General features: G+C 39.0%; 1 protein-coding gene across 1 annotated transcript in view; it reads left to right on the top strand.

The window, feature by feature from the left end:
- XKR4 (XK related 4) overlaps window positions 1-22,908 on the top strand; it is a 231,546-nt gene extending 208,638 nt beyond the window's left edge. Inside the window, exon 3 of the mRNA XM_056332369.1 lies at window positions 21,388-22,908. Within this exon, the coding sequence (XP_056188344.1) occupies window positions 21,388-22,334 (947 nt within the window). The 3' untranslated portion in view covers window positions 22,335-22,908. The remainder of the gene's footprint in view (window positions 1-21,387) is intronic.
- The last annotated feature ends 1,331 nt before the right edge of the window (window positions 22,909-24,239 follow it).

Below are 24,239 nucleotides of genomic sequence, written 5' to 3'. Positions count from 1 at the left end.
AATTTCATCTCTGTCAGAATTGTGGGTAGGATTTTCAAATGTTTTCTGGGTTTGCTATTTGATGTTTCAGCTGGTTGTATATTAGTGAAGCAGTTTGCTGTATTGCTGCTTCTTTGGTTCCTCTGTATGCAGTTAATTCAGAAGAAAAGTTGGCCATGCCTACTTGTTTTTTTTCTATACCCTGTGTCTTTGCCAGTAATATATCTGGTCAGATGGGGGATTGTGCTGCCAAAGTGTACAGCAAAATGAGCCTGGGAGGATATACCAGAACAATACTTACGTTGTACTTTGAATTCATGGTGAATGAGTTCCTCTTTGCATTGGCCTGGATTTCATGGTAGGTAGTTATTCCTTCTATCCATTCCCACTCACTTTTGCAGGATTTAGTGAAAACCATGGACTACTGCAAGGAATTAGCAATCTGTCAAAGAACTTTTGCTCTAGACATTAATATATTGCCCCTCTGAATGTTGACATGTTTTCCCTCCTGGAAGCTTGTTCTAATGGTGTTTTTATCTTATCTTGGATTTTTTATAGATTTCTATTGTTGCTTCAGCACAGAGAAAGCAGATGTTCGTGGGTACATGGCTGACCAAAGGCAGAAAAGGATACACAGGTATCTTAGCTAGACAGAGCGTCTTTGTCTGCCCCTAGAAACAGCAGAGCAAGGCTGAACATTTAAAAGTTACCAGAAGAAAACTGCCATTGAAAGCTTAGTTCAGGTCTTGGGGAAAGTGTAATTTTCCCAGACAGGCAGTGAATATGTCCTCAGCAAGGGACCAGATCAATGTGTGCTCAGTTTACATTTCCAAAACTGTGACTGAATTGGAACTGGCACTGAGGGTTCAGTGTAAGGGTTTATTTTGAGCTGTGGTAGGGGTCTTACAGAAAACGATGTCAATCTTGTTTTTAAATGTGGAGATTTTGGCCCATAGAATTTCATCTGAAGTGCTTTAATGTCTGGCTTCCACTGATATTCAGGGGGTTAAGTACCTAAGTACTGCCAAAGATCCAAGTTTAAGTTACTTTTGAAACTGGAACCAGGACTTTTCACAAATTTAAATGAAGATCTTTCTTATGATGGATTTAACATGGCTCAGGTCCTACCGTGTTATGTGTTGCCTTTGCACCTTGTTGTACCATGGGTCACCATTCATTAAACAAAAGTAAAAAGGTTTACCCCTAAGGTGAAATGTTGGCAAGTACAGTCAGCACAAGAAAGAGAACTGTATTAAGAAACAGCTTTTTATGTTCCTTTGCAGTACCCTTTTCCTCCCATGTGACTATGTGACTGTGCTGAAAGCAGTTCTGGAGACCTTTATTTTTCCTCATAGAAACAATCACAGGTGTTTTCTAGTTGCTTACAATGCATTAAGCCTTTGCTCTACTTTCTTTCCTCCCTCCCTCACTTTCTTCTCTCTCAAACATTTAGCTTAGGTGGTTTTCTGGGGCTTTGATGCTTTGTAACTGAGGGAGAAGCCTTGCATTGCTTGGCAGGCTGACCTATTTCACAAATGCAGGCAATTACTCCCACCACACAGCAGCCCTTAATTCGCAGCCAGAGACTGCAGGAGAGCTTTCCAGTGTGCAACGGTCCCCTGATGCTCTGGAAGGTGAGTAACTGTTCCCTACCATGCAAAGAGCATGGCCCTGGGAAAGGCAACGTGGCTAAACTCCTCCAAAGCTCATCAGTTGAATCAATAGTATTTTAAAACTGTCAGCAGCAAAGGCAAATGACAGCCACCTTCAAGCTGCTTTAATTTATACAGGCTAACATATTGGTAAACTCCCTCATTCCACCCTCCAGCTGCTCCGAGGGCCAAGGATTTACATTTCCTATAACAAATATATGTGATTATTTAAGCATTTGTCTTCAAAGGTGCAAAAGGTGCTCTGATTAATTTCATCCCAGGAAATCAAAACTGACCAAACTAATTGTATTAACAATTTATTTAATTAATTGGCATTTTAGCCAAGGTATGTGGTGTTTGCCTTTCATGATGTGAAGACATCCTGTGCTGTGCTGTGGATGCCTGCTGCATGCGGCTCACCAGGGCTGTCATCCCATTTTTACTCAGTTCTGTTATCATGCATGCCTTATAAAGTCATTTATTATACAAATTGGCTAGTGCAATTCCTTTTTCTGGATGGTGCTTGCATTTTTAAAATGCAGTGTGGGATGTTTGCTTATTAGTCGGTTTCCTTTAGCTGTCACTCAAAGTGACGGCATGATTCGATTCCCTGCTGGTTAAAAAAAAAATTAAAGAGAAGCTGCCAGTCAAGTTTATCAAACAGTCCAACAACAGTAAAAGTGCAAGCCCAGAATATTCTCCAGTTTCTCTAATTATACACTGTGCAGAGTAATAACTGTATGATAGCCTGGCATTCATTATGTGAGCTTAAGCACTCACATTATGGACTTCTATTTTGAGGACATTATTATGATGCAGTAATAGTTCTTTTCAGGTTGGCAATACCTAGTATGCATTAGCTTTCACAGAGTTAGGGAAATTTGTTAATATCCTACTTACAAATATGCCAACAAAATTGCTGCTTGATTTCTATTCTAAAAATGCAACAGAATTTTTTAAAGACAAGTAGAAAATTTTTGCTTCCATTAATCTTGAATATTTCATAAAATATGGATTTAAGCCAATATCCTTATTTAGCCAGTACAGCTATTTAATTGCTATTTAAACAGCAGAGTATACACCATATGGCAACAAGTACAGAAGTACCAGATGTGACTGTGCTGGAATGTGCCATTGTCCAGAAATAATAAATTCAAGTCACAGTGTTTGACTGAATAGTTGTACCAAGTATATCAGAGAAGACGTTCTGAAAAGGCCCATAAGGATTTAGTGAACAAAATTCTGCTAATGATCCATAGAATTTATGCTCATCAATACCCGGTCCTTGAGTTTCTTTCAGATGAGGGAAACTATTGAAATTTTACACTTCTGTAAAACTAATCTAAGAATTAGTTCATCTAACAGTTCTTACCAGTGAATTAGCGTGAAATCCATTAGACCAGGGGTCCTCAAACTTTTTAACCAGAGGGCCGGCACCCAGATGAAGTGGCAGGCAGTCATCTGCGGCTGCTTGGTTTCCCCCCGAACCCCCGGGAGGGGGGGGTGGGGGGGTTTGTAAATGCCGGGGGCCAGATTGAGGACCCTGGGGGGCCGTATCTGGCCAGCGGGCCGTAGTTTGAGGACCCCTGTATTAGAATTTTGTTTGCACAAATGTGAAGTCTTTAACCAATCTGTCACTGCTGTGATAATCTTGTGAAGGGCATCTAAGGTTTGAAAAGCTCCAAGAAAACTTATTTCATACTCACCCAAAGGCGTGACACTGTTTGTGGCAGGCATTCTCAGGATGCTCAAAATATGGTTAAACACTGTCTTGGGTGAGCACAGGCACAAAACTTCACCTGCAGCTGTAAGAAGATAAACTAAGCACTTGACCTAGGATGTCGAAAGTTGATAAGTCGTTGAGAAAGTTTGATTTATATAGCTCTTGAGAAAAGTTAATTGTGATCATTCTGAATTGTGGTTGTTTTAGCCATGTGCTTGTAAGACTGAAATCCCTGTCACTGCCCAGTACTGCTGAAGGCTAATTTGAAAACATTTTCTCCTTGTTGCTGTGACCTATTTTCAAAGCCTAGTTGCTTTTGGTAGATTGAGTGGTACTCAGTTGGCTTCCCAAGTATATGAGTTGTTTATCTTTTTGGTAACCTGATCACTCTGGAAACAAGTTTCCAAAGATTCAGGTCTATGCTGATAAACTAGCTTTGGCAGTGCGGGCAGAGATGGTAATGCTGGTTCGTGGACAATGGTGCTGGAGTCCACTGGTAAGCACAGTACCAATGCAGACAGCTAATTTGTTGTTCAAAAGTTTGGCCAAGGAGTCTGCTGCAAAATGGCACTGAGGTGCCACTGAAGGTGTGTTATTTGTGGCAAGGGTAATAGACTCTGCTTTAAAACTCTTGGGTTTTTCCTCTTGAAAAAGCTTTGTACGCTAATATTTCAGGCAAATCATTTTGTTCCTTTTGCCCTGGTTCATCCATCAGGAAAATGGATGTCAAACTGACATTCTTCAGAAGCTATTTTAAGAATAATGTAATGACTACAGAGAATACTAAAATATTTTGAGAAAAGGTGTTAGATCTGCAAAGCATTGTTAAAATGTCCCATTCACAGGAATATACACATGCTGGGAGCTAATATGTTGCTCAGCTTGAAGAGCTTAGAGGAATACAATGGAGCTATAAGGGGAAATTTTGTCACCTTTTCAGCATGGATAAAGGAGATGGAATCTTATACTAGGGACAGAAATAATGTGTTTTACTAACGGAATACTGGCAGACAACATCTTTTGCAGGAACATCACTCGCGTTTTCTATTAACCTCTGAGATATGCAGTTTATGAACTCTTTCAATTGCACTGAGAATAGGGTATATTGAGATCATGCCTATAACTTTATCTATTTTGTATGTTAAATTATGAATTTATGGATCCAGATACTCTGTGAATAGCATAAATCATTTTAATGCAGACAGAAATACAATGTGAGAGCAAATAATTACAAATATATTCCTGCATTCTGTGGAGCTTTACCTTGATTACTTGACTATTGTATTCAGGGTTTTTTCACCTCATTATGAGAAAGAGAGGTAATAAAAATTAATAGATGCACAGGGCAGAGGTTATTCTGATGACATAATTCAGCAGGTAGGAGCACTAGTCAGAACAGAAGAAAGTGAATTGAAATCCACTAGATAATGAGGACTGCTTTGAAAAAAGTAAGAAACAGTGAATACCCTTGCTCACTTGATAGTTACTCACACAAGCAGACCTTTGTCCTCAGTATGACATCTCATATTAAAATATGAGAAGTAGTTAATAAAACCGACACTTTCTTTAAAATTAACAATAATATTCCTTTCCTATGGAATTCATTGCTATAGGAGGATCTTTTTTTATAAAAACCAAAACGCCACTGCTCTTTAACAGGGTTTTGAAAGAACTGACTGTTTAAGGAGAGCAGAATAGCTGGCTTGTGGGAAAGGCTTGGAGAACAACGAATAGGCACAGCCTGTCTGTGACTACGTACAGGCTGGAAACCAGAGCAGTGAGTTGCTGGGACATCCTGCTGCTGAGAGAAGTGAGCACAAAATGGTAGCTGTCTAGGTTTTATGGTGGACCACAACACATTCCTGAACCAGGCAGCTATGGTCTCCATGCCCTAATCATCAAGGGGTTGTATCTAAATACAAAGGCATAGACATCTTGTGCCAGTGCTGGGACAGCCGTGGGGACTGTGGAAACATCAGGTGAGATGGGCATGGGAAGAGAGGAGGCAGGGCTGGGGGTTCAGAGCACCTCTACAGAGAACAAATATGGGAGCTGGGAAACCTGCGGAAAAGCAAGAAAAATGAGGACCACTGAGAGAAGAGGGGTTTGAAAACCTTGCAGATGAGGTGACAAAGAGGAAAGGGAAGTATCTCAAGGAACATTTGGGAGGCAGGTGATGTTCTAAGGGCAGAAACACTGGAAGGGAAAGATGCAGAACCAAAATGGAGATGTTTAAGCTATCACTTATGGCAGTTAATTTCCCAGAGGAGAAGGAAGCATTGAGAATCTCAGAAAGCATGAATTGGCTCACACTCTTGCACCTTGATAGACCTTACTTTTCAAAAACAGAATAAGGAAAATTTCTAAATAAGTTTGTACTTGCATACTGTTCTAATCCTAAACAAAACAAAGTGTCTCTGTCTCCTGCCTCCCAAATCAGGTTAGGACTGAAAGAAAATGATAATATAAATAATGTAAGCATACTAAGTTATTGCAAAAGTGTTGCATTTTTTTCCTAAACTAACATCAATATCCATAATATGTTGTTCCAAAACAGTCAGCGATAGTAACAGAAAAATGCTAAATTCATTAGTGTATAACCAGGTTATAAAGTGCTTAGACTTCAAATTAAATACTAATATCTTAAAATATAGCTTATTTTGGTATCCTGACTTTAAAACTTGTAGAGGCAATATACATGCTCACTGAATGGATTTCTGATTATTGTGAAATATTTTTTCCCACCAGCACCTAAGTGTTTGGAGAAAGTTATTTTGCATTTGCTCTAATAAGAACTGCAATTGTAAAAAAACTTTTGCCTATTTACTTGATCTCTCTATGAAGATCGTTTACTCAAATAGAAGATGGCACTTCTTTTTGCTGTAACTGGGAATGTGAACTCTTTGAAGTGTATTTCCATATTACCTTTCAAATCTTGAAATGCGATGTTTGTCAGGGTACTGGTTTTGATTCTTTTTTGGCAGTGTGTTTGTAGCTTGGCTCAGAGGGCTTTCTATAAACCCTGTTTTCTAAGGAATAGCAATGCTTTTAATTGACTGAGGGGAACAAGTTATCTAAATGTAGTAGTAGCAGAGATAAGCTTTCTCTCTGCAGGCTGAACAAAGAGTCATTCAGTGTTGCACATCCAAACAACTACTAAAGTTGAAGGGAAATAGCATATCCATATCTGCCCCCCTCCCCATCCCCACTGCCAAATGGTGGGCATGTGTTCTGTCCTTTTTCCTCTCCAAGTCATGATGATTAAGGTGGGCCAGACCGGAGGCATTTTGTTAGTCTAGTGTATTCACCAATAGGTTTAGAGCTACTGCTTCTGGACTTTTATCAGTTATTGCTACTGCTGGTGTTATTGAAAAAAGACTGGATTTTGGCATCAGATTCTTTAGTCAGGTTACTAGTGTAGATTGAATGCTTTATTGTTATTCTGTTTGTAAAAATGTGCCAATGATGGGAATTGATAACTTCTTGATCATCTTCAGTGTCAGAAAAAAATGCCTTGCTAATCTGCTATCACACTGTATCAACAAACCAATAAATCAAATACATATTAGGTATGCAGCGGACTGTCACTTCCCCCTTTGTGTCTGCAGAGAACCAGGAAGTCACACAGGTGTAACACTAATACCTATTTATTTGCTTTTTGAGGCAGGTGCTCAGTAATGGCTAAAACATAACTGGAGTCTTTGAGTTCCAGTTAAAGCGCCCTCTTTGTGTTCTGTTTCCAGCGTGAACTATATACTGTCTCCAGCTTGGAGGACCCTACTGCAGGTGTCTATAGACACAGAAACATTCATTTTTGACAAAACATTGGAGAAGCAGGTGAATTCCAGAAAAACAGGGTGCCTATTCATATAATTTCATAGGTTCTTCAAGCAGCAAAAATAATGAAGCCTCATTTCCTACTGGCTTCTTCCTATCCCTGCTGCAGGTATAAACACATAATGTCTTCATAGCCTCCTCATGCAGTGTCTCCTACTCATACCCTGCCCTCAACCACTGCATTCAAAATATCAAGAGTTTTCCTCAGATTCCCTGGGTTACCACACTGACCTGTTCGCTCCCTGCCTTGCTCCCAGTTCTCTCTCATGACTTTGGGTTTGGATGGGTAAGAAGCAGTATCTGCTGGGGTTAGCTCAACATTATACCTATATGGATTTGCCAGCTGCCAGGAACATATTTATTCACTTACTAGTTGGTGCCTGGCTTTTGGAATAAAAATGCCTAAAATTCAGGCATTAAAATGCCTGAAGTCTGCTTTCCTTTCAGTGGGCGCACTTCTATGGGCCATTCTCTAGTTGCCATTTTCCCTGAACTTTACAGAATTTAGTATCTTTGAGACATCTATTTCTGTGTCAAATTCTGTTGAAATCAGTTGGTAGTTCCTAAAAAATGCCATGGAGCAGACTGATGTGCAGATGCATAAAGAAACAAATCTAAAAATTATAAAAGAAAAGGTGCACAGAGCTAAAAGTAAGTATAGATTAGCCTGACATTAATTCAGTATACAATAATAAAAAGGTCAACTCTGTACTCAGGTAACAAAGAACTAGAAGCTAGATAGCAGAATTCTTCAAACCTTTTTTTACTGAACATCGAGTCTTGTTACCCAGACCTGTTATGTTACATTGACAAGCTTACAAGTTAGAATGATGACAGCAGCTCTAATGAATAATGTATTGCTCTTTTTTAAAAAAGTTAATGGGACTTAAAGTCATATGAGATCTTGAAGCAGGAGCGAGTAAATCTTACATTAAGTGAACTAAAATCTGTCTTCTAGAGGGATATGAAAATTAGGAAAGAGTGAGTGAAGAAATGCTTAGCAGCACTTACAAAATACTTGTCCTTGCTCTCATCTTATTTGATAGCCTTATGAATGATGATGCATAATATTTGCTGGCTGGGTTTCCAGTGACTGGTAAAGTTTTTCTAGGCTTTGCACGGAGATGTGAGGGTAGTTAATAGTGCATAGGACACCTACCATCACAGGCTGATCTGAATAATTTGGTCAGAATTATCACATCCAACTAATTATATTTTAAAACAGAAAAGTGTATTTGACAATCAGAAACACAGACTGTACCTATAGGGTGGGAAAATCTCTGTCTTAAAAAAAACAGTAATTCAGAAGATGGCATAGCAGTCAGCAGACGTTTTTTATGTGAGATCTCAGTATCAAGTTGTGGCTTTGAGCCTTATTTTGATCCATGGATGTAGAAGAAGGAAGATACGCAGTAGACACATTGAAGTGATCATTACATTGTGACCACAGATAAGACCACTGTTAAAAGCCTGTGCCCTGTTCTGTGACCCACAGCTCCTGGAGGATGGAGCTACTAATGGCAACTCAAAGGAGAGGAACAAAATGGTCCCAGAGGCCATTGGTCAACCATTGGGATATGTCTTTAAGGAACTGATCAACCCAGAATATTGGGAAAAGGCTGAAGAAGTAATTTGATCACTCTCTCTGGGTACTTTTACATGAAAAAAAAAATGTTTAATAGCAGGAGCCAGGGAAGCTTTTCCAATCTTCTAGACAAGCACCAGAAATTGAAATTAGGTTAATTTAATCTTGCAACAAGATGCAAATTTTGGCACAAACCACAGATAAATATTGAGAAAGCTTTTCAGAGGAAATGTTGAGTCATTATTTTGCTTAGAGTACTCGAGTTGTGCCAGTTTATCTGTCTGTATGTAGTATATAAATCTAAATATGTACACAGATATATCATAGAATTGTTTGGGTTGGAAGGGACCTTAAAGATCACCTAGTTCCAACCCCGCTGCCATGGGCAGGGACACCTTCCACTAGACCAGGTTGCTCAAAGCCCCATCCAGCCTGGCCTTGAACACTTCCAGGGATGGGGCATCCACAGCTGCTCTGGGAAACCTGGCCCAGTGCCTCACCACCCTCACAGTAAAGAATTTCTTCCTCATATCTAATCTAAGTCTACCGTCTTTCAGTTTAAAACCATTCCCCCTTGTCCTGTCACTACATGCCCTACTAAAAAGTCTGTCCCCATCTTTCTTGTAGGACCCCTTTAAGGATTGAAAGGACAAGGTGTCCCCAGAGCCTTCTCTTCTCCAAACTGAACAACCCCAACTCTCTCAGCCTGTCTTCATAGGGAAGGTGCTCCAGCCCTCTGATCATCTTCCTGGCCCTTCTCTGGACTTGTTCCAACAGCTCCATGTCCTTCTTATGTTGGGGACCCCAGAGCTGAATGCCGTCCATAATATTTGCCTATATAGTATTATCATGTGGACATATTCTAGCTATATCAGAGATAGGTAGAGATATAGCTGTAGATCTTCCTTACTGATAACTAATATTGAAGACAAAGATATAAATATGAGATCTAAAATAATCCAAACCTGGGCATGAGCTAGAACCAGAATTAATCTCCAGACTCCCCTGAATATGCTGAATATTCTTCAAATCAGTTCCTTAGATTTTGTTTCAATTTACATTATCTGCACAGTAGGTCAAAATATGGATTTTCTTTTGGGAAGGAGGAGAAGAGGTTAGTGATTGCTTTTCCACTAACAGAAAAATAAGTCTGTTTAATGAGTTATTGCAAAAATGTATTTGAAGTTTTTCAAAGTGAAAGAAGCATAACAAAGAGTGAGAACTGTAATATTTCAACTTGAGCCAAAAGGAAACTTAAAAAGGATCATGTACCAAACAAACCTAACATCTCCAGTTTTCCCTCTGCTGAGAGGGATTGCACAAATGCTAAATCGATTTCCTTTTCAGAGTGATGCTAATTGCCTTTTGTCCCAAAGCACCATATCGGGCATTATCCTCAGCATCTTTTCACAGCTAAAAAGCTTAGAGAAGCTTAAAAGGCAAACAGGAAAATGTTACATATGAAATATTTCTTAGACAAATTGTGTCAAATAAGGTACTAACTTCAGGCTGACTTTAATGTGCAGGTGGGATAAATATCAGTTGCTTAATGAGGCTGAAATTTATCCCCTTTCAGAAAGCCAATATGAGCCTATGAACCACTGAAAGTCAATCCTAAACTTATGGCTTAAGGAGGTTTAAGGGGAGTAGTGGCCCCATGCTATCTTTCTGCATGGAGTCAGTGTTTTGTTGCCAGTGACCTGGTCCCATGCTATTGATTTGTAATAAGACGTAGTATAAGGTATTTGGGATATTTTTCATGCCAAAACATGTCTTGGCTTTTAGTGTTCCCTCTGTGCTGGATGCTGGCCACTGCTAGTGCAATATCTAAAAAAGAATAAATCTCTGGTATATTAGAAACATTGATTTAGCCCTTCCTCTTCTAAATCTTCAACAGACATCTGTAAAGCTAGTATGACACAGCTATGTGTATTTTATGATTTCAGTATCTCTTGAAAAAACAGAAGAGAGTTGAATAGTTGGTTTGAATCCACCAGATACTATTTCTGATATGTTCCACCATATCGCAGCCAGTATGGTCATTTCAAGCTGTTTTGCTTGTGGGATGCTGGTGGAAAACACATCAGAAAGCTTGGTTAATAGTAAGAACATACATCTTTCACCAGTTCACTTCAGGCTTAGGAAAACTGTCTTCAGATATTAAAAAATTGTTTTAAAGTTGCTTTGTCCATGCTGTTGACGTTTCTATGGATATTCATTTAGCCACACAGATGATGAAGAACCGTAGAGCTATCAGTAATAATGCTTTAAGCCCTCATTCTGAGGGCTATATGTGATGGGATTGTCAAAGTTCATGTCTCCTTCTCTTCCAGCATTTAGTCTTTGCATAACAGGACACACAAATGTTCAACTAATTTAAAAACAACTACTTGGAAATACTACTAACCATCAAGTCATCTTTGTCAATTATACCCTGATCTCTACAGTCCCATTGCATATTGAGAAGGGAAGGAGATATCCTTCCCGAAAAAAAAAAAAAAAAAAAAAAAAATAGGAAGGAAGGAAAGACAGACATATCTCCAAGGATATCCTAACATTATGTTATTTCAAAGGTACTGAGGGCTTCTGAGTGAAAAACTAATGTCCTGGAAACCATTGCTTTTAAAATTCTGAAGGTCTGTGAAATGTTACGCTGAAGTTGTTTGAATATCATTCAAATCAGTGGCTGAAAATCAAAAGTGGATAAAGTCAGACTGGAAAAAAATGTGCATTTTTAAAGTTAAGGTAAATAATCCCTGGATGTTTTCTCCCTTGTTTGAAACTTTGGAATTCTTATGTGCCTGTTTTAACACAGTTATGGTATTCAGTCAGTGTTCATGAGGTAAAGCTCTGTGCCTTGTGTTGTACACTGACTGACTGTTACTGTGCTATCTCACTTTGAATATATACCTGTATCTATGAAACACACTACTGAAGTATCAAATTTTGTGCATGTTTCACTATAGAAGAAGATAGTAAATTGGTTGTGACTATGTTAAACTAAACCAGACAATGTTAAGACGTACTTCCTTTTTCCAGAATTTATACTTCTCTTCAAGCATAGAAAAAGTGTTATTGTAGTAACTTTCCAATCCTCCTGGGTATTAGGTGCATTCTGCTCCCATATCCTCTAAATCTTAGGAAATTATGTGGCAGCTTTGATATTCTCAGACACCCATTCTTTGAGGTGGCCAGTGCCTTACAGGGCATTGGCAGGTGGCAGAACACCCTTTGGAGCAAGGAGGGTTTACAGAAGTTTGAAGTATGTTTCTATGCATCCCTGTGCAAGGAAAAAGACTTTTTCTTGAGTAGTCCTGGAAGACGTACAGCCTGGCCCCTGAAGACTGAATGTCACTTTTTAATGACCATATATATGGTTTGTGTATGGAAAAATATGTTGCCGTGAGATGATTAGATGTGGTGGGCTTACCTTGGACTGCAGTCAGACGCCCACACAGCTGCTCACTTACTCCCCTTCCTCAATAGGGCAGGGGGAGAAAAGAGGATGAAAAATCTTGTGGATTGGGGTAAAGACAGGGAGGTAACTTACCAGTTGCCATCACAGGCAAAACAGACTCGACTTGTGGAAAATTAATTTATTGATGGTTAAAATAAATGTGGATGGTGAGAAAAAGAGACAAATTAAAACAACACTTTCCCTTGGCATTCTCTTTTTACCAGCCTCAACTTCACTCCTCCATTCGTGACCCTTCCACCTCCTCCTGGCACGCGGTGCATGCAGGGTGAAAGGGAATGGCAGCTGCAGTCAGCCCAAAACAGTCTGTCTCTCCTGCTCCTTCCTCCTCCCACTTTTCTTCTGCTCCAGCGAGTGGTCCCTCCTACGGGATACAGTTCCTTCAAGATAAACCTGCTCCAGTGTGGTCTGCAGTTTCCTTCAGGAAATATACGCGGGCTGCAGGATGCCTGCTCTGCCCTGGTCCTTCACAGGCTGCGGGGAAACACCTGCTCCACTGTGGTCCTCTCCCAGGGGTGCCTGGAGTGCCTCCTGCCCCTCCTCCTTCTCTCACCCTGGTGATGACACTGCTGCTCTCCATTCCTTCTTTTTCCCCCTGCTCTGCCTATCGGGTGGTTTTGCCCTTTCTTAATTATGTTTTCCCAGAGCCACCACCATCCTGGCTGACAGGCTCAGCTGTGTTTCAGTTTGGAGCTGGCTGGGACCAGCTGTGTCTGGCACAGGGCAGCTCCTGGCCACCCCTCACAGGGCCACCCCCCTGTCCCCCCGCCCGCTGCCAGCACCTGCGCATTGGCACCCAGTACATCACAAAACTGTGTTATAGAGAACTGACCAGGAAACCAATACCGTTTCTAGTGCCAGCATGTTTTCACTTCAACAGATTTATTTCCAAAATCATGTAGTGGTTTAGTTCTGGCTTTTGCAGTGTTGCTTTGAGAGTTGTTACTCTGAAGTTTTATTTTCTTGCCGTCTTTCGCTGTATGGGTTCAGTCTAACCTGCAGAGGCCCCAAGCCAGCCGCCGGGGGCTGGCAGGCCACTGCCCTGCAAGCTGGGAAGGACAGCAAACAGACCTCAGGCTGGTGACTGTAGTGACTTTGCAAAAGAAACAAACACTAATATTAATTTTCCCCTTATTCATGCTCGTACACTGTTGTAGAGTAAGTACAATGTCTTTTATAAAAAAATATTTGCATATTCCTAAAGAAAAAATATATTTTGTTTTCATAAAAGACTGAAATCAACTAAGTGGCATATACTGTGTACATCTTTTGGGTGTTGGTTGGTTGTTTTTTTCCACTCAAATATTTTTCCAAAGTGCTTCCAATAAAAGAATTCCACCTGATCTTGTTAGCAGCCATGGAATGAAAATCTGCCGGGCTGGGTCCTCCAAATCAGTAGAATATACCAAGAGGAACTTTGTCCAGAAGTTGCATAAGCAAAATTATATAAAAGCTCACCTGAAAAATAAAGGTGAAATCTCAGAAATGTGGATCAACAGAAAGGCATTTCCTCAAAACTTATGTTTTGCCAGGATTTTTTATGTGTCTAGTAGAATATATCTTTTCCTCTTCCTCCTATTGGGTAGCAGGAAGAAATGCTACTGCTTCTGCCTTTGACTTTATGGAAGGTGCCCACATGTGCAGTGCACTGGACCAAGCAGTGCAGGTGGAGCCTTCTCCCATAGATGGTGCCCTATCTTTAACTTAGCATTATGTGATCATGATGTTGTTTCTCCTCAAGAGCTAATGGCAGGGATTTTGTTCTGCTTGGGGTTGCTGCAGTCTCCAGATAATCCCTTGATTTCTATAAGCTACTTCTAGCAACCTCAAGACATCAAATGCACATTTGCCTAAGAAGAAATGTACAAATCATAGAAATGAGCCTGGAGTCAATAGGTATGTTTATGCTGCACGTACTTCACTGGAATATAAAGATACCAAATTACCTAACAGACAAGGAGTCTAGCTATGTAAGTACAGAAGTGTAGGTTTAGCTTCCTAACAGGCGAAAAGATCTCATGCTGCCTTGCCAAACCTGGCAGAACAGAGACTGCATGGCATACATGAGTACCTGGTGGTTGTCACTGCCTGTGAAGGACTGGTGGCTAACAAGGACTCCTGAATTGTAAGTTATAAATGTAACACATGTTTAGTTGACCAAGAAACTAAAAAATATTAGGAAAATGTACTTGTAAAGGAGGTCACTCAGGATGCTCAGTCATCTAGTAACTGGCCTTAGCTAGCATATTCTGGCAGTGTGACTTCAGTTCAAGGACCTTAGAGTCAGTTACTTCTACAGATTGATGAGAAGGTAGCAGAGCTTTTGGTCATTGTGCCCCAAAACTCTTTAATCATTAGTGGTCTGTGAAGAAAGAGAGGTCTGAATTACTGACTGTGGTCTCTTGAAAGACAGGAGAGGTCCAACTTTCATGCATCTTATGGTCCCTGAGTGCTAAGTCAACCTAGATATTAACAACAAAATTTGGATAAAAGACTTAGTTTGGATTTAGGGGAGAGACAAAGATAAACTGTTCTTGATGTTAGCTTGAAATAAAATTATGACCATCGTTCAACTGCAGATCTGTTTAAAGCTGTGACCAGGATTGCTGCTTAGCAGAAGCATCTCAACAGTATGTCAACAGTTAGATTTGCTAAGGTGGATATGAACTTGAGTGCAGCAAGAGGTAAATCATTATCAGGTATCTGGTACAGACCTGAAGAATCTGCTAGAGATAGGTACAACAAGCCAGCCTTTTTGTCAGTTGAGTTTGGTCCTCCACACAGAGTCCAAACCACCACTGGAAAAAATTTAGGAGTAGGTGAAATAAGCAACATTGAAAATAACATTTTATACATATATATGATGCTTCTAGACTTCCAGGGCAAAGGTAAATTGTTGTGGAGTGCCAAATCACATGGAAGTTGTCTCACCAGAAGTGTCTATAGAAAGCAGCTGAAAGGAATCATGGGAGAAATTATTCCTATACGTGCTGGCATAGGAGAAGTAATAACACATAGGAGAAGTAATAACAGGCATTAATCTGACTTAGATTTCAACAAGGAAGTGTTCCTGTCATCCCTTATGCTGTTTTACCCCACCCCAGTATGCTGTGGGAGAAAGCTAAGCCGAATGTTGGCAGATGAGCTGATGAAAACATCTCTATTGCCTTGAACATCCCCAGCTGTGAATGCAGCCTTGTGGCAAACAGTGGACATATGAACTCCTAGAGGCTCATCCTCAGACACTGTCACTCCCATGTTCATGATAGCAAATAGTCTAAACATAAAACAGTCTAAGTCTAAAAATACAGATGTGGAATATTTCAGTAAGATGCCATTTCTATCTGGGCGCCGTCAGACCTATTGGCACCTAAGAAAGAAGAAAAAAAGTGCCTTTCTGACCTCAGACAGCTTGTTTTAATTGCACAGAACGTCTTTGACTATGATTTAGGACAGCTAATTGATGATGTGGGAAAGTAATAAGATTATCTTGGCAACATGCTGATGGAGAAATAACCCAGGTGAGGGCAAAAGTTTATGTTGTTATCCCTTTAAATAATAAGAACGCATAAAAGAGTAAGTCTCATCTTTAGGTTTCATCTCACAGTGTTGGTCAGGTAATGAGACCCATGAGCATGAAATATTCTGAGAATCTGGACACGTGGTCCCTGATATGATCTAAATCTGCCCCTGAAGCATGCAAAGCGTCCTGTGCACTAAACCACATGCAGAAGCACAGTACGTATGCCGTGTCATTCATTGCCATACCAGTGTATTAGGAACAAAAGAATTAGTGCAGAAACCCATTGATTACTGTCAAGCTGCCCGCAAGGCCTCCACGTGAATGTCAAGCTTGTGGCCATACTTGCAGAGCAGTACAGCAAAAGCTGTGTAAATCTAGCAAGCCATTTTCTGAAGCTGGAGGGATGCAGTCATGATATGCTGTTTCCTATAGGATCAAGGCTTTGGTTCAGAGAAGCACCTGGAAGCTTGGATGAATATAATATCACTCCTCCAGCTGGGTAGGAAATTCATAAAAATAGGCTTCCTTAAAAAATGTTTCATAGTCCCAGATCGCAGGCAATATTGTCATGCTCAGATGTCCTGCTGCATTTGGTATCTCTGCTTATACACGAATTTACTCCTGGAAATGGTGTTATGAGTACATGTTTAAAAAGGGGGATGAAGCAGAGACAGAAGCCTTGGCAGGAGTTTGATTCCCAAAATCAGACTGAATGTTAAGCACTTTCTTTGATCACTTCATTCATTTGCAGGGTTTTCAGCTGACCTAAGATGTTCTGTACTTATTCTATATAGGATTTATGGACTTAGGGTAATTAGAAAAAAAGTAGTTTATGGACCTGAATATGCCTTTACTCTCTCAAGTACAAATCAGGAGTAAAATAATTAGTTTGAGAATGAGATGCATATTTTTTTCAGTTACATCCCAGTCTAAAGATTATATTGTGGGAGTGGGAGAAAAATACAAACTAGTAAATCATACATGCTGCTTAGACATTGAATTGCTTTCCTCAAAGTATAATAAATTGGGAGACCCATAATGCAAAGGCAGAGGTGTCAGCAGGATACAATTAAGCTGTGAATTGCCAAGCAGAGATATAAAATGGAAAACCCCTATCTGTTGTGAGCAATTATATTTGGATTACTCATAAACAAAACATTTCAGTCAGATTTCTCACAAATACCATTGAGGAGAACTTTGTGGGCTCTCCTGTAGCTATATGAGCTTGCTTCCTTGAAATAATATTACATTTGTGAATGTAGCCATCTCTGTATGCATTGATTTTTCCCTCATATATGTTTGCTTTCACTTGTGAAAGTCATGTCCATTTCTTTTATATGTTGTCTTTGATGAGCTGTATCTTGTTGCAGTGTATGATGTATTTATAGTTGAAGTACCAGTACAGATATGAAACACTCTATAAAATGCAAGAACAACTCTTATATATGGAGAAATTAATAATTTCCAGGGAAAGAAGTTATAATTATAATTCAATCAAGGCAATTCTGTTTTTTCGTTTTCAGACAGGAAGTGCTCTGTCTTAAGGACATCTGAAATTCATCTGTAATTACAAAGTTGTCATTTGTACAAATAATATGATTAAATAATGCTAACCTCTGACAAAATAAAAGAGGCTAAATTGTCTTTTTCACTCAAAACAGATACTAATTAGTTCCAGACAGAAAGTTGTCCTGATACAATGCATTACTGGCTAGTCTCACTATTGAGACTATTGTCGATGGGCTGAGCTGCAAAGGCTGGAAGTGAGTAGGTACACTCCCCACTAATTGTTACTCAGTTTTTCAGATCACCAGTTTAGAAACAAACAAAAGCATCAGTTGCCTAATGCAATATGTGAAAAGGCCTTTTTTCTGTGCGAAGCCTGTATTTCTTTCCTCTTCAGCACAGAACTTTAGAGACCAAATCATATACTGCAGAAAAAAATTGAAGGTTCAGCTTTAGTAAAGGAAGAAACAGGAACATGCTTTCATGTTTCTCACAGCCATTTTACAGAATCCCTGTTTTCCCAGACTTTTAACAGTCTATAACAGATGAACATATAGTTTCTTGAGTACATTCACTGAGAATGGCTAGTTTATCTTCACTTACAAGATCAAGACCATCAACACAAGGCCGTCAAATACACCAGAAAGCTGCTGCGATGCCCCAGGGGAGTGCGGAGGCTGAAGCTGAGCAAGCAGGAGAGCTGGTGCTCGGTCTTCATCAATGGTGGCTCCACAGATCACAGTTCATTTCTGAATGGCAAATAAGCCTTCCCAACTGCAGAAGTTAAACCACCTGCATTGTTACAATTTTTTTGTTTTCCTTTAGGTCTATAGGATGTCCTTTTTTCCTGGTGCCATGCTGGTGCCTTTAAAGTTTTGTTTTTAATAGTAATAGAAATGTATTGTAGTTCTTCTTTTAAAATAGGGATAAAGAGGTTTATAAGAACACACACGCAGCAAATGCATCAATATGTTCTAAGTAATGAATTACCCATTCTGTGCTACAATAATTCACTTTATCTCTCACCACTCCCAGTGAATTATTTTTATATAGTGATATTTATTAGCAAACTGCCATTTGCATCACTTGTACATTATTGTATCAGTATTAACTATACTTCTAATAATTCTTTAGTGCTTGGTCTCATCAATAAAGAAAAATGGATGGTGCCCATGAAGCATTTAGCCTTATCTTAGTTCTATATCCCTAACACCATCGCCAATAGCACAAGGGTAGATACATAATAATTTAACTGGCAGTTCTTGTCCTTTGTACATTTCCTCATCTGCTTTTCTCTCCTGTATGCCAGTATCACTGAGTTTGTTCTGTAAGAGCAAAGGATGTTTCCCTACTAATGACTATTTAAATAACAGAATTACATCGCTGTTGTACTTGCTTCTTTCTGTCCCAGAAAATGACTAGGAATTAATTAACATTAGAACACTGGAAAATCCTATGAATTTTAACATTATATTCTGTGTGCTTCATTGAATGATTGTACACCTCCTAATGCAGAACTGATGATATCTTTACAAACCTCTGGGGGAGTGTGCAAGGTCATTAAAGTTAGATTTGCAAAGAAAACATATGGATTTCTCTCACACATTATTCTTTCCTGTGCTGATAATACTACTTTTGAGCTCTTGTTCAGAGTAGCTTATTTGTACTGAAGGATTCTTTTATCCTTTATCCTATTCATCTACCTTTCCAAATTTTTCATTTCATAAGGAAAATGAACTGTGGGTTTTTTCAATACTTAAAACAGTCCTACAGGAAAAAGAGAACTTAAGTTTTCAGCTGTTAGTGTTGTCTCCAGAGAGAATGGTTACTGAAAGGCAGCCCAGCGTGAAAAGCAAATATACATGTCAGAAAGGAAAATAACGATTTATACTATGTCTCCTTCCTGTCTTCATCACTGATAGTTTATTCTGTGAAGGAAGATTCCAGAAGTAATGCTGGTGTTTTGGCATCCAGGCATCTGCATGGGAAGAAAAATGATGTTTTATTAAAAATTCTCCTTGGAATCCTAAGTTTATTCTATATTTCTGCTGATTGTTTATTTTTATTTTTAAAACAAAGGGGGTTTAGATTTAGGGGAGCTCACAACATCATTAGCACCCTGCCAGTGACTGAGGGAGAAATACTGGCAAACACAATCCCTCCTGAAAGCAATGAATCCCTCTGTACTACTTACTGAGCAGAATCTTGGCATGTTAAGCCAGATGGATTGCTTAATATTTCTTTTTTCCTTTACAATCAGGTATTATTTCCATAACCTACATTTTTCTGTTTTAAAATGAACTTTTTTCCAAAAGTGAATAGCAACATGTATTTAGCAACATGTATTGTTGCTAAATGTATTAAGCAACAACTTAAATGTACCACCCTGTATTAACAAAATTTGCATAAAATTTAAAATATTTAAATAATATATTCTTGCTGGTTCCATTTTAAAGGAAGCTATTGAACAGGGAAGAAAAGTACTGTCTATGCATCCAGAACCAAAGGTTGTTGAAATTATTAAACAGCTTTTAACAGCAGACAAAAGAAATGTTGTCTTCATTTCAGTTTAATTTACTTCAATATCTAATTCCAAGTTAAGGAACTGCTTAGAAATAGGGTGAGCTGAAGCGTCATTATCTTTAAATCGTCTATGAATAAATTCTTAGTGTGGGATGCTAAGACTTATGAATTCATTCATTAACTGTATATAAAATTTGCTTTGGTAATAAACCAGTTTTAAGTATAAAATGTTTGATTCATTTTTCCTCTGTATACTACATATTTATTGCAATTTTATTTAAATAATAAATACACCAGAAAGGCTGGGGTTTTGCATTTCAGTTGAATTCCTATTTCCTTCCAAAGCAGCTTGATATAAGTGGTAAGTAAATAAAAATGAATCTTCTAGTAAAGAAGAATTATCATTCCTTTGTAACAGAATACTACAAAAGTGTTAAGCGTTTGAATAATTATGCTGAACTATATCACTTCTTAAATAGGAATGTAAGGTGTTTTTCTGATAGCGTATGGAAGTATCAGGTTCGTTTACAAATTAGACTCAGTGGCAAAGCAAATATTTTTTTTTATTTTATCTACTGACAACAATCACACTCACTTGAGAAAAAAGAATAATACACATTCAAAATAAACATAGAAAGTTTTTTTTTAAAAAAATGTTCTATGGGTTTTATATTTTCAAGTGAATAGGAATTATTTACACAAAAATAATGTTGAAAATCTCATGAGAAATAATTTTATATTGCAGTATTTTTGTGAAAAATATTTGACAGGTTTTCCAGAAATATTATAGTCAGGGCCTTATAAATAGACCAGTTCTGTGATATATGGGAGATAGAATGGCTATATGAACATTAAGTCATAACCCGCTAATGCAGGAGCATCTGTACTCAGAATTTTAATTCAGTAGAGGAATCCAACATTTCTAAAATTATTTTAATTTCCCAATGGAAGAAAATAAAGTTTTTACATTTTCTACTAATTAAAATTCTGCTTAAAAGTGGTGGAAATATCAAAATGGGACGCATTTTTTCCCCTCAGCAAAAGTAAGGCATTTAATTTAAATTTTGATGTAACATTACATCAATTTATTTTAAAAATGTAGATTTATGCTCACATTGTTATTGATGTAGATTATATGTATGTGATGCTGGCATTTTAATTACAGACACTTGGTTGCTTTGTATTAGGCTGCTTTAATGACTTATTAGAATTAGAAAATTCTTATTCTTTCTTTAAAGCATTAATCACAGGAGATCCTCTTAAATCACACAGCTGACAGACACCTATTCCCAACTTGCTCAAAGTTATGAATGAATTAATTTGTTTCAAACATAAAATTGCTAGAGAGGCATTTCAGAGTGTAGTTTGCTGGCCACTCCTGTTTGCGTGTATCCAACATGGTAGAGGCAAGAAAATCCTAGCAGTAGAGTTCCATTTCTCAATGCCGGCTGAGTTAAAGGAGAAGGAAGAGATTTTAGTATGTCAGTGGTGGAGAGCACATTTAAAGCAGAAAGAATCACACCGGTTTCAACCAAGTGGTGATACACTAATGATGCCTTAACTGTGTCTCCTGTTTCCTCCTAGGTCTTACTGCTGCGGCATCTCTGGTATCCCTGGCTTGGGCTCTGGCTTCCTACCAAAAGGCCCTCCGTGACTCCCGTGATGACAAGAAACCCATCAGTTATATGGCTGTTATCATCCAATTTTGCTGGCATTTCTTCACGATTGCAGCGAGGGTCATTACTTTTGCTCTGTTTGCCTCGGTTTTCCAGCTGTACTTTGGGATCTTTATCGTGCTGCACTGGTGCATTATGACCTTCTGGATCGTCCACTGCGAGACAGAGTTCTGCATCACTAAATGGGAGGAGATAGTTTTCGACATGGTTGTTGGGATAATCTATATCTTCAGCTGGTTCAATGTCAAGGAAGGAAGGACACGCTGCAGGCTTTTCATTTACTATTTTGTGATCCTTTTAGAAAACACCGCCTTGAGTGCTCTCTGGTATCTGTACAAGGCCCCACCAATCTCTGATGCATTTGCCATACCAGCACTGTGTGTAGTGTTCAGCAGCTTTTTAACAGGCATTGTTTTTATGCTCATGTACTATGCCTTCTTTCACCCCAACGGACCAAGGTTTGGGCAGTCACCAAGCTGCGCTTGTGAGGACCCCGCTGCTGCCTTCACCCTACCCCCAGAAGTGGCCACAAACACTCTGCGGTCCATCTCCAACAACCGGAGTGTCACAAGCGAGCGGGATCAAAAATTTGCAGAGAGGGATGGGTGTGTGCCTGTGTTTCAGGTGAGACCTACCGCACCATCCACACCTTCATCCCGGCCACCAAGGATTGAGGAGTCTGTCATTAAAATCGATCTGTTCAGGAACAGGTACCCAGCGTGGGAGAGACACGTGTTGGACAGGAGCCTGAGGAAGGCGATCTTAGCGTTTGAATGTTCCCCTGCTCCTCCACGGCTACAATATAAAGATGATGCCCTCATCCAGGAGCGCTTGGAATATGAAACTACATTGTAAACAAAGCAAAAAATCTTGAAGAAGCTCCGACATTAACAGTCCAAATTAAAGGTTGACAGTAGGGCTGTAGGAATTACTGAACTGCGTACTACAAGTAGAGCAGCAAGCTGTAGTGTTCTTAGTCTGGCTATCATCATGATTATCATTTGATCCACTGTGTGCAGTCTGCCTGCCGGACACTGATACAGCAGCATCACCTGAAAGCCTCAAAAAAACCCCAAACCCTGACCCACACATACAGATCAGTTACTTCAGCTGGGGAAACTCACCCATGACTCCTTGCTGCTATGAAACTCTGACTGCACGATATTTAAAATCAAACCAACAGGAAGGCTCTGCCCAGAGCTTTCAACTCTAGCCAGTAGTGCATTTTATTTTAGAAATGAATGATTAATATTTGCATAATCAATGGCAAAAGCAAACAAAAAATACCTGTTGAAAAATAACAAAACTGTAGCACACAGTGTTGCTGTTACAAAAACTTTTCTGGGGAAAAAATAGGAGCTTAGTAGTCTTCAACACTCCCATCAATCAACCATTCGGGTTAGAATAGATTTGCAAAATAGTTCTTAATTAAAAAGATACATCATCATGTTTGTAAGGCTGTCAATGGAAAATAAGCTAAATTCTGATTAATTAGGTTATAAACATTAATACAACCAGAACTGTTTGTTTTTTGTGGAATTTCAAAGTCTTTTGAAATGCAGTTTAAGTTCTTTACATTACTTTCAACAGAAATCCTATGCAGCTCGCTTCTGGTTTTCAGGAGAAATAAGGAGCTCTAGCACGTAGTGATGTAAATTAAATGATAATCATGATTCAGTGTTCAATTTGCAAAAAATATATAGACATATGTAAAAGAACAGGGAAGTATAGTTTTCATATTCTAAACTTTTTGGAGGACCCCATTCAGATATTTCAGAAGAAACTATGAGGAGATGAATACACTGAAATTTCTCTGTTTCAGGACTGAGAATGCATGATTCAGTGTGTGAATGTGTGCAGGGGTGACAAGAGACTGACATGCCATACCCTTCTAGTGCCAAACATTGTATAACTGCAAGGTTGATATTGTCCGAGGGACAAATAACGAGTGGCACAAGCCCTGCCAGAACAAGAAGCAGGAAAGACCAATCGAGTTCTCAACGTGTAGAGACAGCTCTGATTTTTCCCACCCAAGGTGAAAGTGATGTCTTTTAAAGGCTTTCAGCCACCTCTTAGTAAGTATATTCACCGAAGTATAACATAAGCAAGTTAATGTGGAAGACCCTCTTCTGCCTGTTCGAGACTTGTGTCCAGATACGTCTAAAAATTATGTTGAATCTCTTGTAATAGAGTGCTTTTGCTGCAAGCTTTTGGGTTTTAAATACCTCCCTAAATCTAGTCAGTGATGTCCTCCTTTATGTTAAAAGTATCCCCTGATGGTGCTTTCAGATGCATTAAAGGTGCAAGTCAAAATTTGATAGTATTTTTTTTAAAGCTGGTGCAGAGTGAAAAACTCATGAATTATTTCAATATTTTTGTAAAGTAAAAATATGGTATGAAAAGGTTACTTTTTATAAACCTCAAATCTTTTAATACATTTCATTCTCTTTATAGCTTAGATTTTAAGAATTGGTCCATGAATTTTATCAACTGGCTTCTGCAGGTTGATACAAACCTGGTTTTCACACATTATGGATTTGTTTTGCAGTGTAATGCCATATGAAAGCCTACATGGGTACTTTTAGAATACTCTATAAACCGTGGATCCTACTTCAAATGTAAGTGGCTTGTAACGACACCAAGCGGTTCCATAAGAAACAATTTGCTATAACTATTTCCATCCGTTTTAGGAGAGCGAAGCAGAACTGAAGAATTACTGTTGTAAATGGCATTGTCAGAATGGAGAAGACCAGATGATTG

The sequence above is a fragment of the Falco biarmicus genome, chromosome 3 (genome assembly GCF_023638135.1).
Source record: "Falco biarmicus isolate bFalBia1 chromosome 3, bFalBia1.pri, whole genome shotgun sequence".
NCBI classification, from domain to species: Eukaryota; Metazoa; Chordata; class Aves; order Falconiformes; family Falconidae; genus Falco; species Falco biarmicus.
Note: the sequence above shows the minus strand (reverse complement) of the source record. Positions and strands in the feature narration are given on the sequence as shown.